Here is a 24,805-nt window from a genome sequence, read left to right as displayed (position 1 = left end):
CACTAAAATAATTTTGAGGACTCAAGAAAGTTTAGGTTTAATATAAACACTAGTTCACGCGCTGCTTAACGTTACTAATTGATGAATGCGCTCCAGAGAGTGGCGCCGACCCTATGGGCACTTCGAATTTTTGCTTCGAACGTTTGTATATGAAGCAATATTTTACCTCCAATTTCACAAAAGGTGAAATCTAATCAAACTCCAAATATTCTGATTCATAAATGTTGATTTCATATAACCGCTACAAAGTTCCATTGACATATTAATTTGGTCTGATTTTCCGATTTTTTTTCCAAAGTGCAAAATGAAATGAGCCTCAAATATTTTTTACCATTTTTAGTTAGGTGAGTGGAGGTAATAATGATTTACTAGAATTTATCACTTTTTTTAACCTTTTGAAATTTGTTGTGGGATTTTCTGAGATTTTTTAAATAATTATGTTCATATCATTTACTCGTCGCCCAGCGCCAGATTCAAGGTTCTGAGTGAAGAGCAAATTCATATACCAGGCTAATTTACAATACGCCTTGAATATTGGAAACTGAAGTAGGGGGCCCACGCAAGTCTTACATGCATCCTTCAGTTGGCGACAAATATGGAACTTGTTGATGTTGTGTTCCAAAGCACTTTATGAGAGGCCTTTGTATAAAAATATGTGTTCACAGTGCCCAGAGTTCCACTTTTGGGTTTGACGAACTACCCCCCCCCCAGTCTCTGGTCAGGCAATGAGCCGGCAAGGGACGGGCAGATAATGGACTGGCATGTGTGACTGAAATGATTGTTGCCACCAAGTGTCTCCTATTTAGTTGGAGTACAATTCCATATAAGATTGAAAGATTTCCAAGTCCCTTCCCAGCAAAGGTTACAACCTGCCTCTTCGCTTCCAGGAAAAATTCATGAAACTGAAACCCCTCGGTAGGCCTACTATCTGAGGTCATAGTTGCATTCCACCCAATTTTGGGGGAAAAAAATGTGAAGATTGGTTCACCAAGGTTACCGTTTTATGAAAGAAAAAAAATTGGGGCTTGTAATGTTATAGAAGCACAAATTGTCTATTCAAATTTAATTTTGCCCATCCTCTGGACGGGTGGACGGGTGGCAAGATGAGACACTGAGCCGGAGTAGAAAAAATGATGTGAGATACGGGCAACCTGACTTACCTCGGATAGACTGGGCCAGCTCCTTCAGCTGTGTCTTCTTCTCCAACACCTCCACAGACTGGGTGTAGGCATTGTAGCGGACCGAGAAGGGCCGCGGGATGATGGAGGCAAATTGCCTGGAAAAGAGATTGATAGGTAACACTTTCTGATCTGTGCACTTGATAACATACAGCTGGGTTTCCGTTGCCTCAAACTTGTGTGTTTACAGGCACACCCTCTTATCTTCTGGACGAGTTTGGCTACAATATTAGTGCACTGTAATTAGGAATGTATCTGACCTATGAAATACAGGACTAGAAGGGTTTGTAACTGCTCATGAATCTTTTTATAGATCGTGAGTTCTCCTATTGGACTGGTATCCTAAAAATCACGACATGATCACTCTATAAATTTGAGGTCCAAAAGTGTGTCATATTTGTGCCCCTGTTACACTTGACCTGTGTAATGTAACACTGAACTATCACTGAGTTTGACTTCAAAGTATTTTGTTTGACAGGTAGTTTGCATTACTTCAATGCTCTTGGAAATTCAATAATGTGTTCTGAAGTACAAACTCATACGTCAATATCATACATTGATTTGTGAATGACTTGCAAGGGACTTGTAATTTGGCTTGTAACTAGTGACTGAATCCTGACCGATCTATGGTAAATTAGTATTGATTCATGCATGACTAACTTCAGATTCTGTGATTGACTTGTGATATGACATGTGATGTGGCCTGTGACTGATATGTGACCTGACTTCTGATGTGACCTGTGACTGACTTGTGATATGACCTGTAATTGACTTGTGATCAGACTTCTGATATGACCTATGATTGACTTGTGATCTGACTTCTTATATGACCTGTGACTGACTTCTAATCTGACTTTTGATATGATCTGTGACTGACTTGCAATCTGACTTCTGATATGACTTGTGATTGACTTGTAATCTGACTTCTGATATGATCTGTGATTGACTTGTAATGACTGTTGATATGACCTGTGACTGAGTTGTAATCTGACTTTTGATACGATCTGTGATTGACTTATCATCTGACTTTTGATATGATCTGTGACTGACTTGTAATCGGACTTCTGATATAACCTGTGATTGACTTGTAATCTGACTTCTGATATGATCTGTGATTGACTTGTAATCTGACTTCTGATATCTGTGATTGACTTGTAATCTGACTTCTGATATGATATGTGATTGACTTGTAATCTGACTTTTGATATGATCTATAGTTGACTTGTAATCTGACTTCTGATATGACCTGCATGTAAACTTACAACTGCATTTTGAGTAGCTTGTGATGATTTGTACGGCTGGATCAATTCGAAAAATTCACGATTCAAACCTTCAATTCGATCATATATCCAAGTATTTTGTCAGATTGACCGACAGATTGTTGATGATGAAACTATATTCAAAATCAGTTGCAATAATGCACACAATTGTATACTATAATCACTATGATAACTTCTTACATCTGGGAGTATCTCCAGCCACAATTTAGCAAGATTTAAGAGACGAACAATACTTCTTGCCCTATAGAAAATTTCTGTTCCTTTTAAATTTTCAAATGAATAATTTACTTTTGGAGTCATCATAAGATTTCTGTTGCTTTTTACTGAGTCTGCTTGAAACAAGCCTCCATAATGTAATTTTTCTCATTTAGACCAAAAGAAACTTCTCCCTTTTCATTAATTTTGCATTAGCATTTTTAAATTCAGAAAATAATATTTGATAATCAATTGAATATTCAGATAGTTGGCATAGCCCTAATGATTTGACTTGTGATAGCCTTCTGACCAACTTGTGACATTTGATGATGTTCCTGAAGCCTCAGATTCAAAGCCTGCTCCAGTCCATTTCTTTCTTCATGTTCACTTTGATTATTGTTTCCACAGCTTAATTTCTGTCCCTGTGAATAGCTTTTCACACTTTAAATCTACATATTAAAATGAATATACCTCATTTTATCCTTGGCGTCTTCAAAGCTCTCTGCTACAAAGTACATTGGCTGGAAACTGGAGATGGGGTATTTCTGCACGGCCGTCTTAGCCGGGTTAAAGGGTTTGAATTCAGGTTTGTCTGTCAGACAGTACTGGGAAATAAACGGAAACTGCAACTGACACAAGGAAACAAGATTGTGAATAGGAATCTTCCATTCTTTACGTTGGAACTTTATGTCCGGTGTTTTCCTAAATATGGTGAGAAAAAACAAAGGAGACAATCGGAAATGTTGGTTGTTACTTCATCATGCGTCCACAGTCTTGTCAGTCTGTACTGCTGTTTGGCTGTCTGTCTTTTACCTAGCTGTTTGTCATTTGTCTATTGTTTGTTGTTTGGAGTGAGTTTCTGAGGTCTACTGGGTTAACCTGAAGATGTGCATGCTGCCCGTCTTCCAATTGACCGTTAATGTAGCAGAAGCATAGTCACTGTCTGCTGTTCACTCAGTTTTCATACACAAAGAGAAATTTGCAATACAAACATATACCAAGTGTGGACATTCCTGTTTTCGTGTAGCAAAGAAATCTCAGAGTGATACTACTTTATCTGGCACTGTGAACTGCGGTTTCCTTTACTGTTCTTTGTTTTGCCAAACCTAGCCCAAAATATGTGTAAGACTGTTCTTCAGAGAGGAGAGTAACCTCATGTGGACCTTGCTTAGTCCAAACAAGGTTCACATGAACCCTTCACTATGTGGACCCATTTTGTTCTCAAGTCCACACAATGTCCACTCAAGAAAAGCCAACACTTGCAATGTTTTCATTTTGGTTCCAAAGCTTACCTGCAGTTCCCCGTAGGAGGACAGCAGCCCAGCACCGTACGCTTTGCGTTGACCATTCTGAATACACATCCCGAACTCCACAGTGAACCAGTAGCACTGACCAAACAGGAAAAGTACACACACTCAAAATAAGTTTTTCATGGTATTTTTAGAAGCCCAGCTGGAAAAAAATTCAAAAACCCCAGTGCTTAATACACGTAACTGCTAAAGGTTTGCGGTAGCAACATGTGACTATCTTTTTTGCATTATTCAGGTCTATATCCATACATATACTAAAACAAAGTATCTTCTCACAAGTGATTTTTTTGTGTCTTCAAACAGTTTATGAATGAATGAGAACTTACTGTTGACAGCTTCTCTATGTATTCATCAGGTGCACCCAGAGAAGCAAGACCAATCTCCTGAAAGGAAAGTGGAAAGTGTCATATATGCCTAAGGTCAATAAAGAGGCTTTAGCAGTTAAGTACTTAACTCCAGTCTTCCTGGACATGAGATAATGGATACTAATCTTCCCTTATCTTCCCAGCGTAGTGTTTCAGTAGTCTGGTTTCCAGATGTAACGGTCCGGTAGCCATCACTGACTAAAACAGACCAAGGGGCAATGCAAGATGTAACTTAAGATGTAACATCTTGAATGCAACTTGTGCACCTCTGTTACTTTGTAAAACTCAGTGTCAGGCAAAAGCTGCAATGAGTATTAAAAAACATTTTTATAACAGTGAAAAGTCAAAGAGAGGGAGAACAATTTTTACACTGTGGACATTTTGGAAATAATAAAGACAGTCTCCAAAAAATCAATGAGTAGGGTTTGGAAATTTCAGACAGTGATGGAAACATTCAGAAATTCCTTCTGTTTTGGTCATGCAACTGTGGTGGCAACCAGACCTGAAAATAAATCTCAACTGGTCAACACATTTGGTCTGGGAACCAGACTAACATTGTAGGTCCATTGTAGGTTACCCTCCAGCTAACACCCATACCTAATTAAATTTCTGAGCAAAAGCAGTGGGCTTACTCAATCGGCACACAGCAACTGGATTCGAACCCCTAACCACTGGATCACAATCAAGTCAAAAAGTCGTCTAATTTTCAACCTCCTACATAACAGATCCTATGTAATTCCAAATCAGACACCTTATTTCATTTCCATGAATCAGCTTCCAATTTGTTTTTTCCACAAGTAAATTGAACACCACAGAGAGCCAACTTCAAACCTCACCTGTGAAAACTGAGCAAAGCTCGGATCAGCAAACAACGGCACATGTCCAATCAGCTCGTGGCAAACATCACTGTTGGAAAAAAAGAAGAAAAGACAATTCAATATGCAAGATAATCATTCGTAAGACATTAAAATCAATGTCCATGTGCATGCATAAAAAATGATGTCACTTAATCGCATCTTCAATGAAATGGCTTATGTGAGTTTAGTTTATGGCACTGACAGAAGACATCATTTCAAATAAGTGCCGATGACGCGGAACGTGTGCAAGATCAGTTTTATTGGTGCGCCAGTATCATTATCATAGTGTGTGAAATAGCCTATGTACTAGAGCATGATTATTTGATTTTACCAAAAATCCACATTACAAAAATAGATAAAGAGAAATACAATAAATCATGAGGTTGTTAAAATTACTAAGTCATACACAGATAAAAAATTAATAAAAAGGTTGGTCAAAATCCTATGTTCCCATATCTCATGAACAATGCCGCAATACCGACAAGGTTACATGTAGCTGTCATTCAAGAGCCTAATGAGAGGAATGGCTGACTAATTCTGTACCACTCTGTTCTGCACATACAAGTAATCTGTTGAAATGGGCTTGGATTTCTAATAGTCTCGTAGGTGTTAAATTGTTTAACGGTAACTAGTCACAGTGAGAAATTGGGACAAGATGTCGCAAGTGATTGAGCAAATTTAACACAAAGTCTACTCCTTTTGCCACGGAGAGTTTCTTTAGTTTACATTAGTTAACATTTATGGCTGCTTCTCGTGTGTGGTACTAAAATCCTGAAATTACTCTTAACACATTTATCCATTTAATTATCTGTTGCTCGAGGGAAAGAGTGTTTGGCAATGTGACAGCCAGGTTTTGGAGACTGCACGAACGTCAACATTCGCTCATATTTGTTATATCTAACGTGCACCGTGTCATAGAGCCTGGGTTTTGGATGTCGTGCGGAGGCGAGCACTCTGAGCCATGCGCACCTGTAAAACTCAGTTCCATGTCAGCTGCTGGTGTAGGCCTATCGGTACCTGTGTACTTGTGTAAAATATTGGGTGTGGTTTTGGATTGGAGTGTGGGTGTGGATTACACAGTGCCTTAGTGTGTTTAATGTATCAGAACAGACCAACAGTAAAAAGTAATATGAGGAAGACTGTGTGGGTAAAGTTATGTCCAAAGGTCACCGTTACATTTAAGGAAGGCTGTAAGAAACTGGTCAGAAAGAGTCGGCAGTTACCTTGAGGTACCCGTTAGCTAGAGTAGGGCACTGCCAATCAACAGATGTTGCCCTTTTCCCACTACAAACTGCTTCACCCCGAGATTTTCTGCCCTGGGTTAAGCGTTTCTTACCCTGGGGTTTGTTAACCTATGTTGGGTGACGGAAGTCACACCACGTGGGGATTGCAGAGTGCCGAGTGAGGATTACTAGCCATGCTAGTGCAGATTATTCATGAGTTCTTTCATAATTAATGCGTCTAACAGACTGAAACCCAATTGGGTAAATGGAATAACTGTTGAGAACTGAGGAGGAGAACATTAAACCCGCTCCCTTTGATCTTACCAACAAATCTTACTGCTATGCACAAGTTTTAATTGTTACATCTGTCAACCGAGTCACCCATCAATTATCAATTACATGGTTTTCTACCGGTATTTCCACCAAAACGACCCCATAACCCTTAGATTGCTCATAAAACTCCAGGCGAAGGCATAGTTTAGGTTAGGTGACTTTTCCCACAGACTAAAGGTAGGTTTCCTAAACTCGTACAACCTAGACTGGCTTGTAAGGAAATCATGCTACACGGTCCAATGGCTTTTGTATTGTTACTGACAGCCCATGCATCATTTTTAGGCTGCAGTCGTGATTCTGAGCTTACCTGTAGTATTAGAACTGGACCTATTTCTAAACAACAGAGGCTTTTCATGTCCAAACTATGCCTTGCACCATAAATTTCTTCATCCGCTGGTAGGACATTTACGCCCCTCTCACTGAAATGATTGGTGTTGGTGGGGACTTACGGTTCTGGTGTGTACCAAGGGTTTGACCCGTGCCTGATGTACTGGGTGCTGTGGAACACGCGGAATGCCAAGCCAGCCAGGAAATCCCGGGGAGAGAGCAGCCCTGCCACCGGACGCAGGGTGAAACCTGTGCAATCTGGCCATCGAAATGCAAAAACAATTGGTGAAAAATCAACTGGGAAACCAACACAATCTGGGTGACCTTGTTAACAGACTTTTCTAAACCAACTATCTGGGTAGTGAAGCATCAAACAACTGTCAAGCCTAGATTTTTCTCAATTAGGAGCCAATGGCTACCAATTATTTTTTTCTGTATAAAGGGCTGGCCGTTTGGAGAACAATGATGCACAAAAGAACAGCTGTTGGCAAGCTGCCACAAATGAGTTGCGATATGGAGCGTAAGTACAACTAAATCTGGCCCCAATTCTGAACAACTGGTGTAGAAAAAGTTGAATAAATGTGTATGTATGAAAAAGATTTGTGATGGAATTATTTGACAGATGTGCACCCTTGTCTTTCAATCATCCATATTTTCAGTTTTTGTCTTGCAACTAGAAAAGCTGTTTTGAGGCTTTTTGGTTTTTATGCTGATGCACATTTCCACATTCATGAGCTAACTACATGTATGGTACTGGTAGAAACCTCTGTTTCATTGATTTGTCTGCAAAAATCTGCTCAGTTTTTCTTCTTTAATATTTGCTGTTCTCAATTTCTGAGCCTCTGATGACTCATTATTGAGTATTCAAGTGCATGGCTTGAAGCCAATGAGTAACCAATACTCAGTAATGTTTTCAACGAACAAACTTTTAGTTCAGAATTAGAACAGAAAAAACATGACCTCAACACTGTTTTTCCCCAACTGACATGACAGCGACAGCACCATTAGTTGTCCAGAAAAGCTCGAAATATGTTTTGAAAAAGTGCCATTTTCAGTAGAGTAACCGTGGACTTTTTCAACATTACTTTGGAAGAACTGAATCTGTTCCGCTAAGATGTGCGTGAGTGAGCAAGTACACCACTCAGGAAGTTAATGACAACCGGTTTCTTTGCAATGCTATCAGCACAGGCAAAATCAAATTCACTACGAAAAGTCACTTCAGATGATTTTTCACACACAAACAGCTTTGAAATTGTTCTTATTTTTTAATGATTCACTCTACTCAGATTTCTTCTAAGAGTGAGTATGTGTTTTACCTTTGAGGAAGTTTGAGACATCCTCAAGTTGAGGAATGTTGTCCTCTCGGTAGCCACAGTTCTCCACCAGGAGGGGGAAGATGTGGTTGAATTCCCGGCAGGCGTGGGTGGGGAACAGCTTGGTAAGCTCTCGGAACATGGTGCCCCAGGTCTTGATCTCGTCGGCTGTGTAGGTAACGTGGGGAATCGGGGTCCCACTGCAAAGACAATGAAGACACAAAATTGGCATTCGAACATTCACTTTGTTTGGACAAAAAAGGTTAAGGCCTGAGGTTGGAGAGTGATATCAACTCCATGGCAAAGACAGTGATGATGATGAGAACACCCAATATCACAAACCGGTTTCAGAAATGAAGATAGGATTGGTGCTTCTTAGGCTCAAGGTGACAATGATTCTAGTCCAACTTGGCGCCTATGATGTATCCAGGCTTTGGGTCAATAGAGATTGGGAGACAGATTTTTTTTTTCCCCAAAACAATTGTCAAAAATTTTTCTTGTCCACGAAAGAACCCTCCACCCTCAAAAGGTGCTAGCATTCCCTATAAACTGTCGCTGCTTTTGGTTCCTAATCAATTGGCAATAAGTCCCCGGGGGGACAATTTGTCTCCTCTCATACCAACGCTTGACACGTGTACTTCCGGTTGCTAGTCACCTTCCTCGAATTATTGCTACTGGCCCATGCTTGATAGGCATAACTTGATTGAAAGCTGACAATAATCAAACCATCCACATGACTTTGGGGATATATACAACTTTTTGTTTCCACTTAAAAAAAAAAACAATTGCCGACAAAATCGTTTGTATCTGCTCTACTCTAGAAAACTGATTTCTGAATTATTGTCTGCTTCAAGTACAAAATCTGCTTGCAAAGGTCCATGGATAATCGGAAAACACAGTACTTTGGGCTTTAAAGATCGGACGCTGGGGGCACGGTATACACAGGGAGTCTTACACAGTCTGATTGGTTACGAGCCAAAAACTGACATCAGGCACAAATACATATGACATTACTTTTTTTATTATGACATATGACATTACTTGTTTTCACTTGTGCAAAAAAAATAGGATATTCAGGATAGTTGGTATTTGCCATATATCAAGTTGACATGAATGGTATGTATCAAGAGTTCCATGTGTAGCTCATCATGTTTAAATGAAGTTGGACATTCACAGTTTGTATCAAATACTAAATTTGAGTACGGTTTGTTGATAAGACTGTGAGCGAGGCTGTTGGTGGTTTACACAATTTCAACTAGAACAGCCACTTCGGTTTGCAGAAACAGAGCAAGTCCAACATCCAACATCTGCAATTTCATCAACTGGGGCTTTACAACTCACTGTTTGTAGTTGAAGGCAATGTCAGCAAATTCTTTGCGCCTGGCGCGGTACACAGGATCAGTGAAGCCCTGTGGAAGCATCAAGGGGAATTAAGAATATTCATTACTTGCTGTACAAGAAATTTGGAAAGTCATCACAAGGAATGGATAGATCTGTAACTTTTTACTCAACAAAACTGATCAACTCTTTAAAAACAGAAGCAGTTCTCTAAGCGTAACAAAACAAAAAAAAAATTTAAATCTGTAAAAACTTGAAATCACTGCACTTCCCAAATACATTTGTACGCTGTGTTTCTGTCAAAAATGTATGCTGCATGCTTGTTTAATTTATGTTAATTTTGTAGGATAAAAAAATGACTGCTGAACCAAAATATCCACAAAGTAGTGAGGTTGTGTTATCAACAAACGGAAGGGCGGCATCCATGTGATCGGTGCAGTGACAGCAATATATTGGCTTCATGATCCGTATATTCCGTTTATACAGTTACTAGCTTATAAATTAAGTGACTGCAAACAAGTTAATTTGCCGTGGGCTACGGGGTGAAAGTACAGGGCGATAGTACAGCTACGTAAACAACTCGCGGGCAAATGGTTCGGATCTGCGGAAACCACCTCATTTGCATAAAGCCTTTGCTTCATTTCATGAACAAGTGAACAGAAGCATTTGAAATTCCAGTGGCATTCTAAAAAATTAGAAATTACTACAATCTTTTTATTAAAAAAAGAGGATTAAAAGATTCCTACCTGATGTAAAAAAAAATTAAAGACATCATCAAGGCAAAGGAAATTCCTACATCATTTTTTTCTACAATGTACTCAGGAAAAATAATAGATATAGACTGTGATACACGAAAAAGCAAAACTTTGTTAACCTGAATGTGGCCTTAATGTACAACGAATATGTACAAAACATGCAGATGTGAAATCTTACCATCATCGTCAGCAACATTGATGAACAATTTCATGACACAAGATATCAAAAATAATTTCATCACCACCTGTTACATGATTATCAGCTTGAGTAAACATAAGGATAAAAAAGTACTACGATACTACAGGACTTCAGTATATTCAGTAATTCTTGATCCATGCAATGTTGCGAGGGTCACTAGAACTAGGTAAACTTGGCATGACCATGGATACCAGTTTGTAGATCACATCTATGCCATGTATATTACAGGACTTCAATATATTCTGTAATTCTTGATCTATGCAATGTTGCGAGGGTCACTAGAAGTAGGTAAACTTGGCATGACCATGGATACCAGTTTGTAGATCACATCTATGCCATGTATATTACAGGACTTCAATATATTCTGTAATTCTTGATTCATGCAATGTTGCGAGGGTCACTAGAAGTAGGTAAACTTGGCATGACCATGGATACCAGTTTGTAGATCACATCTATGCCATGTATATTACAGGACTTCAATATATTCTGTAAGTCTTGATCTATGCAATGTTGCGAGGGTCACTAGAACTAGGTAAACTTGGCATGACCATGGATACCAGTTTGTAGATCACATCTATGCCATGTATATTACAGGACTTCAATATATTCTGTAATTCTTGATCTATGCAATGTTGCGAGGGTCACTAGAACTAGGTAAACTTGGCATGACCATGGATACCAGTTTGTAGATCACATCTATGCCATGCATATTACAGGACTTCAATATATTCTGTAATTCTTGATCTATGCAATGTTGCGAGGGTCACTAGAACTAGGTAAACTTGGCATGACCCTGGTTACCAGTTCATAGATCACATCTATGCCATGCATATTACAGAACTGCAAAATATTCAGTAATTCTTGATCCATGCAATGTTGCGAGGGTCACTAGAACTAGGTAAATTTGGCATGCCCCTGGATACCAGTTCATAGATCACATCTATGCCATGCAGTGTTTTGTTTAATGCAGCAACTTGACTCTGAGGAATTGCAAAGTAACTGTGTGGTTATGAACATGTGGTGCAGTGTCAAGAAGCCTCAAAGCACTTACACTGCTTTTGAGTTCATCAAAACGGAATTTAGACTTTTTCCAAAGGGGGTAGAGGTGGGAGGGGCTTGGTTGAAGGTGGGGGGTGTCAGTAAAACAGTTTACTCACAGGATGGTCGGCATCTAACTCTGCTCCGTAGCTCAAGATGTTGTTGGCAAACTCGTCCGTATCCTTGATCCTCCTTGGAAACCACGGAACTATATGTGGAGAAGAGATGCCACAAACAAACACATTCAATCCGTGTGTACATGTAACTGGGAATAAGGCAACGGTTTTTGCTGAAAACAAGCTGAGAATGGTCAGTGGACATGTATGGGAGATGCTTATGGCACAAGCTGTGTGAACATGGAACTTGACAGCAAAACCAGCCCAGGTTAAGAATACGATGGCAAATTTACATGTAGCTAATGTTTCTACATTGGAATAGCAACTTGGAATCCCAAAACATTCCACACCGGATCTAAAAGAATATTACTTTTGAGGCTGGTAAAAGTCTGGAGTAGTCCTCATTATGGAATTTGCACTCATTTTTACTTAAAAAAGAAAATCTCCTTAGCATTGTTGACATTGATTTTGGGGGGTGACAGCTTATATTTCAATATCATGAATTCCTCAAAAATTCAAAATGCTGATGAAACAACTCGCTGTGACAAGCGATAGAAATGTAATGCTCTTTGTTTTCTCTGACAACAAACATCAGGCAAGCCGGACGCATTTGACATGTACTTCCATACACCTCGGATAAATTCACTCTACATGTTTACAAGACACTTCTACACGGCCTCCCTGCCTTGGTGATATATGAGCCAATACTTGCTCCAAAATCTGCATTTTACTTTCAACCTGGATGACCGTCAAGCTAGCTTTCAACTGCTCTGGAGGGTGTAGTTTAATGAAAGTGTACAAATTGTGCTAGTCGTCAGGAAACCTCCCAGTTCCATCTGGATGGACTGCACTTGAGGACTGTACACATGTTTAGCTAAGCAAAGACTCCTAACGGAGCTTTTATGGAGGATACTTAGGGAGATCTCATTTGCTTATTTAATACCCTGAATGCATCTAAACCTTAGACAGCTTTAAAATTGTATTTCAGATGTCATAACAGAGCAGACATTTACCATTTTCCTAGCAGTTTTTGTATTTGTCCGTTCAAAAACAGATAGCATATCTGAACAAAATGTACCTCTGCATCAGCGTTTTAGCTAGCGAGCCATGCAGCCGTGTTTTGCACGGCCAGTTTTGTGAAATCACGGCCCATTTTTTCAAGCACGGCCTGGCAGTGCAAATCAAGCCGTGCACTACTTAATTCAAGGCTTGTGCAATTTAGATCCAAACAAATGCGAAAATAAAACCTGAGCTAAAATTCAGCTTTTCCCATGCTTTTTCTTGGCCCCATCAACCAAGTCCAAAATAAAAAATACGCTGCAGTAAAGCTGGGGCTACGGTTTGGACGTTTGGTTCAAATGCATCAATGCCGGCAGGTGGGTTCCCTTTATACTTACAAATGAACTACAGCACCGTATCTATCAACTTGTAACAAAATGAATACAGGGAGCCATACTTGTTCACCAGCTATCGATCGTACATGTAATCAACCTCATTCCATGGTGATCGTTAGCCGCCATATTACGCCCATTCTCGCATGAGGTAGTCCATGGGGACGAGGTTGACATATAATCGTTTCAGGGCTTACGCTGCATGCTCACTATATCATCCAGAATGAAATGAAACATAACAGATTTTTTCTCAAAGGCAAGGGCTGGCCAACACGTAATCTTTATTATTGTCAATATTCAGCATAAAGCTTGTTTAGGTTCTTCTACCTTAAAGACGGAAAAAATTGTTGAACTCTTCCAATGCCATGTTCAGACTCGTGCACAAGTGCGAGCACATGGCCTGCCTGTATGGTATATACATGTACATGTATGTGGATGCGTGTACAGTGAGCATACACGCACTATGCGATTCATGTACGACGTGTATTTTTCCATTCACATTGAAGTCGAATCTTGTACTCAATTTGCCTGTTCCTAGCCAAATTGCCAAAGGAAACATGCACGTAGGAATACTGGGATTTATTTTGTATCTTTATTTTTGTTTGTTTATCACATAATAATCTGAATGTACTGTATTGCAACAAAAAGGCACAAAATGTGTGTCAAGTACTGACCTGCATTATTACCTGCATACCATTTTTTTAAAATAAAATAAAATAGTGATGAGAAATCTGTTCAAAGGTGTGTCATTATTCGCTTCTTTGTTGCAGAGCTGTTTAATCACACTATATAATTGCACACAGATTTTACAATTTTATTTTTTTTCTAAAATCTCTTATTTTTTGGTTGGAAAAGGCAAAACTCTCCGAAAACTGTTAGAAATTTGTCAGAGACCACCAGAGAACATCTAAAATAGGCAGAACTTCCAGGGCCCTTACCCTGACCCTGGATCCCGGCCGTAAGGGACTTCGCGCTGCGCGCTCGTGTTGCGTGCTTCAAGTTGGGGCACAAATTTTGGACTCTAACAAGACAGCACTCCCTACGTTTTCATTTTGCACTCCCACTTTTCAAATCCTAGCTAAAACACTGCTCTACGTAAAAGTTCCAAAGGCCAAACCATTTTTTGGTGTTTTGAGTTTTCACTTTGGTTTTCGTGCTTAAGACATTGAAAATATGACAGTGTGTTCTGATGTAACCTTCTCGTATCAAAAGCTGATAAGGGGCAGAATAAAATCGATTGTGCTAAGTATGTTCTGTCTAACTACTCTCTTTTTTCAGTCACTTTTATTACTGGCTACGTCACGGTCTGCTGACCGTAATGATGTGACTTACTTTTCTCGACAGAGCCTTTGCGTCGATGAATAAGTGCAATGATTTCATGTGCAGGGGGCGGAGCAGGATGGTGTCACATCACAAAGCATGATGGGTAACATGCATGGGTTTGGAAAAAAAAAGAAAAAAAAAGAAACCAAGATTAACCACTTACAAAAAGCTGACATAAAGGGCACATTAACTGTACTTGGAATGTTTCCATCCACCTTTCCTCACATTCACTGAACCAAATTGATCAATATGGATCCATTTCAAAAACTCACAATCCAAATACATTACCCTGATGGCAAAATGTACTCATTAATGAATTCAACTGAAAGGTTCTAAAGGACTTTGGAAAATGTCTAATTCCCCAGGTATCCATCATTGTACTGCTAGGCGGGGCAATTTGATTCCGCCATGAAAGCTTAAAGTCCATTTTCTCTGAAAGTGGAGTTGATTCTGGCCTTGCGTTTGGTCTGCAAACAACACAAACTGAATACACAATACAGTTTTGCTTCTTCACTCCAAACTTTTACTATCCTGACAATTTCAGATCAAGTTTCTGGGATGACAGCTTCTACAGCTTACTCGTATTTTCTTCTTGGGAGCGCGACAACACGTGGACGTATGTTGCTTCCTCTTTCAGCTTATCCAGGACAGTGTCCAACTTGTCCGCCTTCTCTTCGCAGATGACCAGAAACTCATAGCTGCCCTCGTCCCCCTTGGAGGGGCGGGACTCAATCTGCGACAAGTTAATGCCATGTTCCTACGGCAAACAGAAACAGGTAGTAGTAAGTTAAAATTTGTCCTCGGCAAATGTGGCTGCCCAGGCTGGGGGTCTCCAGTTTTGAAGGCATGCAACAGCTCAGACAATCTTTAAAGATGCCCTCCCAAAACTACCAGTAGTGCCTGCATCCTAGTTTAATCCTTAAGTGACTTGTCGGCAACTTGTCAGTGAGCAAGCCTGAACACTGAAGTGACCATGAGTAATCTTATTTCAGCATATCCCCTCCGAGCGGAAACAAAAGAGGGCGCATTTCGGTGGGAATTAATTCACTGCATGAATGCTCCCGCACAAGTTTGTGTGTGCTTTTAGCGAAGGACAGGCTGACCTCACAGGGACCATTTCTGTCCAAAGTCAGGGTCACTGTGTGCCACCTCAGCCTGGCTGAAATATATTCCACCAGCCTGTCTCTGATGAGTAACACACCCAACGTTCAAGCTCAAGCCCCTAAGCTTTCTACCAAGCCATTACAAAATGACGTGAACAGTTTCTGGATGTATTCCAACCCTCTGATTGATTTGGACGTATTCTAACCCTCTGAATATTTTCAATTCCATCCTCTTCTTGCCCTCTTTTTCAAACAAGCTAGGTTTGCAACAAATACACGTCAGTTCTAAGGTATACACGTTCTGCATGGCAAGAGCGTGTTCATCTATGCAAACCATTTAGTAAAAACGTGTACATTTTACAAAGCGTGCTTTACCTGTAACAATATATGCAATTCACAATACAGTGCCCCACCGAAACAGTCCCATGGAGAGGCCATTTTTTGGCAGCATATTGTGGCAAACAGTCAACAAATTCTAATTGCCAGCTGTGCAGGCAGGGGACTTGAATTGTTTCTGATGTTTGTTTGTGCACTGTATTTTCTGCCCACCCTACAATCTTTCCCATCTTTTCCTACTGGTACGGCACGGATTGCCATGGTCTACCGGTACATACATATTACCATATCTCCTCAAGCTGTTAACCAAGATTTGCTCAAAAGTAAATCATGAAAGGCTGGCTAAGTTTTTATTCGACTGTTAACTTCAACAGAGCATCAACTCATCACCTGTTGGAAAATCACTGTCCACGTCAATTTTGCACATACCTCAAATAACTTGAGAGTGCGTGCGAGTATTCCAACTTCCTCCTTCAAGCCAAACATGAGGGATGTACGGCCATTCTCCCCTCTCACTTCCGAGTTACCTTTCCCCTGTCACAACAAAAAAAGCAAAAAAACCAAGACCCAGGTTCGTGAATCAAGGTCAAATTCACAGGATGAAAAACTGCTTTAAGTTTGTATGACATATGATACTATGATGTATACAAAAATCGCCTGAAAAAGTCCTGTCGACCGATTGATGAGTCGTCTATAAAATGTCACTGGATGATTCATTCCAACACATGACATGAACACATGATGCAGAGGACTGCAATAATTCTGATCCATATACATGTAGTGTTTAGTAAATACATGAAGAGTGTGCTAAGTCCCCGATCGCTCAATATTTCTGAACTCAACGATTATGCAGGCTTTCATTTCGGTGGGGATTTAATTTGGATGACAGACGAAATGATCCGTGGATTCCATGTGCTGTGTCTCCTCATGAATATCAATCTTACAAACATTCGTCCATATGGCATGTTCTTCATAAAATGGACCAAAATGCAATGGCTGTCATTTGTCAAAACTTCTAAAAGAGTGACTTTGATCATGTAAAATACAAATTAGCACCTACAGATTTATAAAAATGATTATTTGGGGATAATTAGGCATAATATGTACTTATGGTGGACATTTGGTTGGCTACCAATGCAAATCAAATGGATTTTCAAGCCACGAAAAAAAGAGCACAACATTGACGGAAAATGATGAGAAAAGTTTGGCTCTCTTTATTCTGTTACCGTTTATAATCACTCTCACTATACCAACATATTTGCCAGGTCTTGTATATTTCGACCACCAAAAATCATCTTTAAGTTTGGCTGCATCAAAAATTTATAAGGAGTACAATATGTTCCTTGTGAATGTTATATTTGACAGAATTTTGATCACGTTCAATAATTTTGACAGAAACTGCATAACGTTCGAGAATGCCGAAAATGCTGTCACATGTAGTGCTCAAAAATTCCATGCGCGATTTTCATTTTGCCAGTTATTTTGGAGATAACCCTGCTGAAAATAAAATTAAAATTAACAACTCTGAGCATTAGATTTTCATCATGAATCGTATTTTATGTCTCGAACATTATTTTCAGAATGACGGATTTTCTTTTGAGAAAAATTGTTCCGAAGAGAAAAATTGCGGAGCGTCGCCATTCCGTGGAGGGGTTCATGAATATCAAATAAAAAAGAGGGCGCACTATCTAACAGGCCAAGATCCAGCGAAATGTTTCTCTAACGTCACCACGAGAGATTGATGGAAGCCGCAAAATCGCCACGATCGGTATTTTGGACTGCGGTTTTCGAGAACATACTTGAAGAAAATGTGATCGGTTCAGTCTTAAAAGGATGATGGTTTGGCGGTGCTTTTTTGCACTCTTTTTTAAAGCTTGTGCTGTACATCGATATATGGATTTTACTCGCTTTTTTTCCGCTTTTTTTGCAGTCGTTTTATTGGACACTAATGACAGAATCGAATGACATTTGCGACTGCCGACTTCGGGACCCGATTAATTGTGAAAGGTACTTTTTAATTTCGTGATTATGGTTTTAATATGTGTAAATATTAGAACCTTTCACCAGATATACATGTAAATCTGTGTAAAATAACCTCAGGGATTATCACTCCTCAGTAAATTCTGTTTGCTTGGATTTTAACAGGGAGTTCATGTCCCTCAAAATTGCTAACGTTTGAGACTTCAATTAATTAACTCCAATTAAGTTGAAAGGTTGACACGGTCATCATTGTTCCAGATATCAGCCATGACTTCCCTCATTACATCAAACATTGGAAATTAATTCACTGCACTCTTCACTTCAGGAAAAATGAACCCCCAAAGTTGAACATTATCTAATAGTCCATATTTTGAGGAACCTGCCATATACTGGTATGTGCTATTATACACACACATCCAAGCATTTTTGTTTATAACCCTAAAAGCCTAAAATAACCTCAGGGGAAGAGGAATCCAGAGACCACCCTGTCAACACTTTCAGCAATAATGTTGCAATGCGATAATGTTGCAATGCAATAATGTTGCAATGCAATAACATTGCAATGCAATAATGTTGCAATGCATTATTTTCTTGATTAGGCTTTGGTGAATCTCGTCAGTATTGTCTTAAGATCATCACTTTCATGGAAATTTGGCATTTAGACATTATTCTATAGAACTGCTCACTGACAAGACAACTGCCCATGGGCCAACATGCCAGTGATAACAAAACCAGTTGTAATACATGTATACATTAATGTTGGCTCTCCAAGTGTCCCTTTCCCAAAACATCCTGAAATCAACTAATACTCTTACATATCCATTGAAAAGGTCATGACAATCATATCTTCATGACAACTTCAAATTTCATTCAAGTGCGACATTCTTGTGTTGACTTTAAAGAAAAGTGTAAATCTATTTATAAAACTATACATTAAATGTACACAATAGTACCTACATGGGCAATTGGGAAATTTATGACAACTTGAAAAAAAACTGATAACCTTCTTAGTTACATACACTACGCCTCGAAATGTACATGTACATGAGCAAGGTGACATTCAGCAACTGAATTCTGTTTCATTATTACCAGCGAAGTGAAACATAATCAGCCTATGAATGTCAGGACAGCCAGACTGCCAGCCAGCCAGCTATTGAGGGACTCTTTTCATCAGGCACATTAAAAAGTGCTTTGTAAGACATCCATGCATAACTGCACATGTAGTACTGGCTGGCCTACTACATAAAACCACAAGTACATGTACATTGTACATACCAGTAGATTAACATGTAACTGGCTGGTGGTATCCACCACCAGCAACATAATTTGCATGTACAGTAAACTGGCCATTACCTGATCACAAGGAACATTTACATGTAACTGGCCATTCATTCAGTAGGGGCCAGATAATGCTGTCACTGCCCTTGGAAACTGTTTGACACAAAACACAGTTAAGATGGGCCTGAGTTGTATCATGTACGCGCACAATATATAGGCTTGATTTTGCTGGCTGGTAAAAAACAATCAAATGGAAATTTATAAATTTGCCTTTTTTAGAGCAATGGTGCAAATGTTCATTTTGAGGTAAAATGATCACACACACCAGCCTAGGTGTTATTTCAGAAAACTTTGGCTTCAACTGGACAAAAATACTTGTCTTGTCAGCCACACATCTCAAACCCTGTACAATTTTAAGGAAACAGACAGTTTTAAAGGACAAGAAACCATTAATGAAACCTTATTTAAAACCCTGTTAAAAATGAAAAAAAAAATCTGCTGAAAAAGAGGAGTTTAAAGAAATAACAGATTATATTTCTGCTGCTTACCTACTTCATAGACGAAGGATCTACGTAATAAATCATTAATCTTCACAGAAATCAGTTGAGTTCTCTGATACCTACATGTATTCATGCGCTACGTACGCAAATTTAATGTCATAACTGATGATTAGATTTTGTTCTGTCCATTCTTTTGACAGCAACAGGGAATATCAACTTTGCAAGAGCATGATTTCTGTCCACTAAAACTGCAGTCAACACGCTTGTTCAGTTGTTGGAAGTGCTTTTCAGCATTGAAACACTTTTAGAAATTTTTAACTACTAGGGGAAATTCTACTGGCTTAATGGACCTTCTAACTGTGTTTTGTGTCAGACAGGACAAAGGGTTTCTACACAACTGAAGGACATGACCCAGTTTTGGGAGCGCTGCCGCAAAAATGCTTTGTCAGCAGTATGGAAAAATACTCTGAAAATGTTCTGAAAATCACATTTGCGAGGACAATTCTGTCGATTGAAGGTGACCCAGTTTCCCACCCCACCCCCCAGAAAAAAAATGGGTCTCAAGGCCAACATTTAGTAAGTTAGAGTTCGTACTTTAGAAAGAACAAACTGCTCCTTGTCTTGGTATATCCTTAAATATGGCATTCTGATAAAAATGGTTGTTACTTAGCATGTGAAAATGTCAAGTCTACAGATTTAATAGAACTCGCATTTCCCAGTGTACCTGGGGCTTTCAGTGTGCATCCAACGTAACTGTCACTGTTAGAACTGTCCAATTTTCTCTACATGGTGTCCAGATGCAGCATAAAAGTCAATCCTTTCTAAATGGGAATCAACAGCTGTTTTATAATTCTGACAAGTTTCACCCATCCCCCCAACAGGTCTATTACTTCCACCATAAGTTTGGACATGTGTTTTTTATGGCCTCCAATGCTTCTGTGTCAACAGTTTAGGAACAGCACATCTGCTGGTAGCAATTTGCATCTATGTGCCTACACATTTCCGCACAACAAATGTGACACAAACCAAATGTCCTCCAACACAAAGTCTTTTCTAATCTAAGCATAATGCGCTGCCAAGGTTTTCATGTATGCCATGGTACCGTCTGAACCAGAATACACCGTACAAGAATATTATACCTAAAACAATTAACAATTGTTGATCTTTTACATGTACATGTATGATGATTTAACACCCCCAAGTGCACAATGCATACCCGAGGGTGTACAAAATGTCACATCCTACATCCTAGCAGTCAACAAAATGTTTTGTCATACTTGAATACACGTTGATGTTTTTCACTTTTACTCTAAGGGGCATTAAGGGCGACAAAGGAGTCTTTGAACTCCAGCGTTAGCAGTCCCAGCATTATCCTGTGCACTGCAGGGGTGTCTGCGTCTGTGCAATATCTCACAATGCTGGCAGATGTGATGTTTAACGGTGAGTGTGACATGCAGTTACGGTACCGGTACCGTATGTCACCCTGTTACATGATCCCTCTGGAGCAGTATTCAATAAAGAGGTATGACAGATGTACAGGTATGCTCAATACTCAGTAAATGTGGGGTTACGAACCCTTGGCCAGAGGTCAAAGATGACAGCCTATCATCTGCCAGTGTACAAGCTTACATTAGTCCTGGTCAGGTTTGGCCAGGGTCAGTGACAACAGTGCTTGGGTGAGGGCTGTTCTTGTTGCGTTTTATTGCAATAACCTTAACCTCAGCTGGATATCCTGGCAGAAAATGGAGGAATGGAGTTCCCCCGTTAATAGTACAACATTAAATTTCAGAGTAAACAAAGTATTTGTATCCCAAGTGCTGTCAGGATAACTTTGGTATACATGTACACATAGCTCGACATGGTACACAGTACATGGTTCTTCACTGTAAATTTCTTTCAACAGAAAATCAATGAACATGCAAAACTGGCTATTATATCAAGCATCACACAAGTACTGTGTATGTACATGTACAACAGTATGTGCATGTAATGTACGTACATGCACAGATGCACAACAGGTCAGAAAGCATACGACATGTACATGTACAGTACCTTGTCCTTGCACACTGTGTAGTACACACAAGCTGACCCAGTAACACAGTGCATATGTCCTTGAGTCAGCAGCCAATCAAAAGGCACCATTACGACACACCCAAACACATCCCTATTCATGCAAATGAGGTGAAATGCCACCTAAGCCCAAACAGTGCACAAAACATGCTTGTATTTTATAAACCAGTGATGGATACAACCGGTAGTTCTAAATGTACATTGTACATGTACATGTATGTACATGTATATGTATGTACATGTATATTATACATGTGTGCAGTTGCAAAATGCATCGTGACCCATGGCTCTAGTCCAGCACTGACATCCAGAATGATGTGATCTTTATGAGTCATGCGGTGCTTACAAACCTGAATGGCAGCGCACAAATGCAATATGTCTGTCCGAGTGCAACACTTGCCTGTCTTTAGAGTGGAAGTTTCTGCAAAGTCTTAATCATAAGAGCCCAATTTGATCTATTATTGCAAGACTGTTCCATAATATTCTTATCAGCTGGATATGTCTCAGCCGCATGTGCATGTATGGTAGTTTTTTGTCGGAAAACCTTTCTTTTTGAAAATGGCCCGATATTGAGGCAAACTTCAATCACTGACTTAAGAGCCACAGTGTATCTAAGTGACAGACATTGTATGGTACCGTAATTCTTCAAGGAAGTGCACGTTTTCAAGCACTCCCACGTTCTGCGATAATCAAGTGATGCTTACGACAACACGTTTACCAGTGAAGTTCAATGCACAATTTGCCTCCAAAGACTTCTTTGACACTATTACATGTGGGTTGGTGGTTTTAACAACTGATGTCCCAGCCAATTGATAGCGTGATCGTATTTTACACATACTGTAGAAATGTGTCAAAATGACTGTAACAGTTCAGGGAGATACAAATGAAGATATGGTAACAAACAGTACTTTCCTAAGAGAAAAGGTATAGGACATTGGGTGGGTTGGGTACATTCATCTAGCCAGTTCACATATTAATTAGGTTATGATAGGTTAAGACCCATTTCTAAAGTGAGGCTATGGTTACAGCACTTTAGATTGGTTGCTGTCTGCGTCTTTTCCACAAATCTCTGCCAGATTTTATTTCCCTTTAAAAACTCCTCCAGAGGTATGGATCTACATGTACACAAATGTACCCCCAGGAAGAGGAAAATATCTATGAAAAGTAAATGTCGTATGAGGAAGTATTTCCATACAGACATCACTAATTGTACACTACACAGGGGTGGTGAGTAGCCACAAACAAAAAGCCAAAAACAGGTACCGGTAGCAAAAAGCTGTAATTTAGGCTGCATCCCGATCTCTTGTCTAGAGCTAAGTCTAGGTCTTCACTCCATCGGAAATGCGTGGAGATACGTAGACAATAGACCTAGCCGTAGCTCCGGAAGCCCGTTACGGACACAGCCTTAAAAAAGTATCCAGAATTTTGTATAGAGCATGTAAACACCAAAGCTGATTTTTGAGGACAAATCTAAACCAAAAATACTGAAACTCAGCTGAAAAGCTGAATTCTCACACCGCTACCTTTAGTGGTTTATCAGCCATTAGAAAATGATGACAGGTCAAAGTCTGCAGGGAGAACATCAAAGCATTTACTTAAAAAATACTTGAAATTTTCGGACAAAACTCGCAGGATTTGTGGACAGGGTGTCAAGTGTTTGTAATGTATCATCAATGATGGGGGGTTCTCTTTCTAGCATTGGATTTTTGACTGAAAAAAGAGGGAAAGGGAAAAAATGAAAAACAAAATTATGCTCATTTTGGGGCTCGAACCTGGGTCCACATTCTTGCTGGGCAGTGTTAGCTCTAAGTTCGTAAAAACAAATTTTACGCAGTTCTGTACCGGTAAGTTCGTGCAAGGGCCGCACTCAACTTCTCAAGAACATGACACTGAGTGTGCGTGAGTTAAGCCTGACGAATTCACCGATGCAATGATGGAAGGATGAATCACTTTTTCAATCAACTTACTGCATCATCCACGGAACCGTTGGTCTCCAGTCGCCGTTGCTTTGTTGCCGGCTCACCGTCCATTTCCCTTTAACAAGTGCAGCAGAATTTTGCGAACAGATCCACAGAGGACACTTTCAAAGCCGAGAAATCGGCGTTTTCGCTTTGGCCGTCAAGTTTCCGTACGTCCTGAAGGCCAAATTTTGTTACGCAGTCTAAAAGCGCATGACGTACGTGCGACGCAAGTGCGTGCGACGTGCTTATCTTACCTAACCTACCGGGGGGCGCTATTTAACTTCAGTGTGACGGCGCGGCCACATCAATGGGCGGTCACTCTTTAAGGCGCAGTCCATTAATTCAAGTGAGAATTTCTAGCCAGCTCATCAGCATTAAAAGTGCCCCCGCAGTGTCTTTTGAAAAAGGAGATTGTGCGGCCCCCAAAATGGTGAGATTGTGTAAATCTCTGCAAGAATCAGTTAACTCCCTGGGGGTCCTTGGGATTTCATCTGAGAGTAGAAAGGCTAAAAAATACGGTTGAAAAATGGTCCTATATTATAAGAGTCCGAGAAAGTTGAGGGTTTCACTTGAAAAATGGCTGCAAGCAGACTTGAGAAAAAAAATCACTTTTCGGGGGTAATTTCATTTTGTTGGGATAACTCAAAATATAATTGGTTAACCCACAGAATATTAAAAAGAAAGTGAAAGATTGTGGACCATACAATAATTTAACGTACGCAAGTTATAGGACCCCGAACGATGATAATTTTACACTGTTTTCAATGGGGCTTGATTAGTGGACTACACCCTTTAGGTGCACCCATTGATCTCCATTATAAAGGCATGTTTATTCCCTTTTTAATACGGGTGTTTCACAATAGTGCACCTCCAAGAGTTTGCAACGTGTTGACCAGTCACAGTGCGAGAAATCTGTCGACCCAATGCGCGTCTTTTGGGGGCACGCTATTGTCAATCGCCCGTATTTTACAAACTTTACTGTAAATTTGTAGCCTCACTTGAAACAAAGAGTTGTTAAATCTTTTTACTGTTATTT

General features: G+C 39.8%; 1 protein-coding gene across 2 annotated transcripts in view; it reads right to left on the bottom strand.

The window, feature by feature from the left end:
* Nucleotides 1–23,995, bottom strand: part of LOC110985606 (protein henna-like) — a 28,183-nt gene extending 4,188 nt beyond the window's left edge. Inside the window, exons 1-13 of one of the 2 annotated variants that reach the window (XM_022246740.2) lie at nucleotides 23,776–23,995; nucleotides 16,410–16,514; nucleotides 15,121–15,298; nucleotides 14,551–14,565; nucleotides 11,831–11,919; nucleotides 9,723–9,790; nucleotides 8,385–8,581; nucleotides 7,191–7,326; nucleotides 5,165–5,234; nucleotides 4,290–4,346; nucleotides 3,946–4,041; nucleotides 3,125–3,258; nucleotides 1,161–1,276 (exon numbers count right to left, since the gene is read on the bottom strand). In XM_022246740.2, coding sequence (XP_022102432.2) covers nucleotides 1,161–1,276; nucleotides 3,125–3,258; nucleotides 3,946–4,041; nucleotides 4,290–4,346; nucleotides 5,165–5,234; nucleotides 7,191–7,326; nucleotides 8,385–8,581; nucleotides 9,723–9,790; nucleotides 11,831–11,919; nucleotides 14,551–14,565; nucleotides 15,121–15,298; nucleotides 16,410–16,514; nucleotides 23,776–23,838 — 1,324 coding nt within the window. In that variant the 5' untranslated portion in view covers nucleotides 23,839–23,995. The remainder of the gene's footprint in view (nucleotides 1–1,160; nucleotides 1,277–3,124; nucleotides 3,259–3,945; nucleotides 4,042–4,289; nucleotides 4,347–5,164; nucleotides 5,235–7,190; nucleotides 7,327–8,384; nucleotides 8,582–9,722; nucleotides 9,791–11,830; nucleotides 11,920–14,550; nucleotides 14,566–15,120; nucleotides 15,299–16,409; nucleotides 16,515–23,775) is intronic. The other variant, XM_022246749.2, reaches the window with a different exon arrangement.
* Nucleotides 23,996–24,805: the final 810 nt, after the last annotated feature.

The sequence above is a fragment of the Acanthaster planci genome, linkage group LG03 (assembly GCF_054643075.1).
Source record: "Acanthaster planci isolate LZ-2023a linkage group LG03, COTS_SCS, whole genome shotgun sequence".
Taxonomy (NCBI): domain Eukaryota; kingdom Metazoa; phylum Echinodermata; class Asteroidea; order Valvatida; family Acanthasteridae; genus Acanthaster; species Acanthaster planci.
Note: the sequence above shows the minus strand (reverse complement) of the source record. Positions and strands in the feature narration are given on the sequence as shown.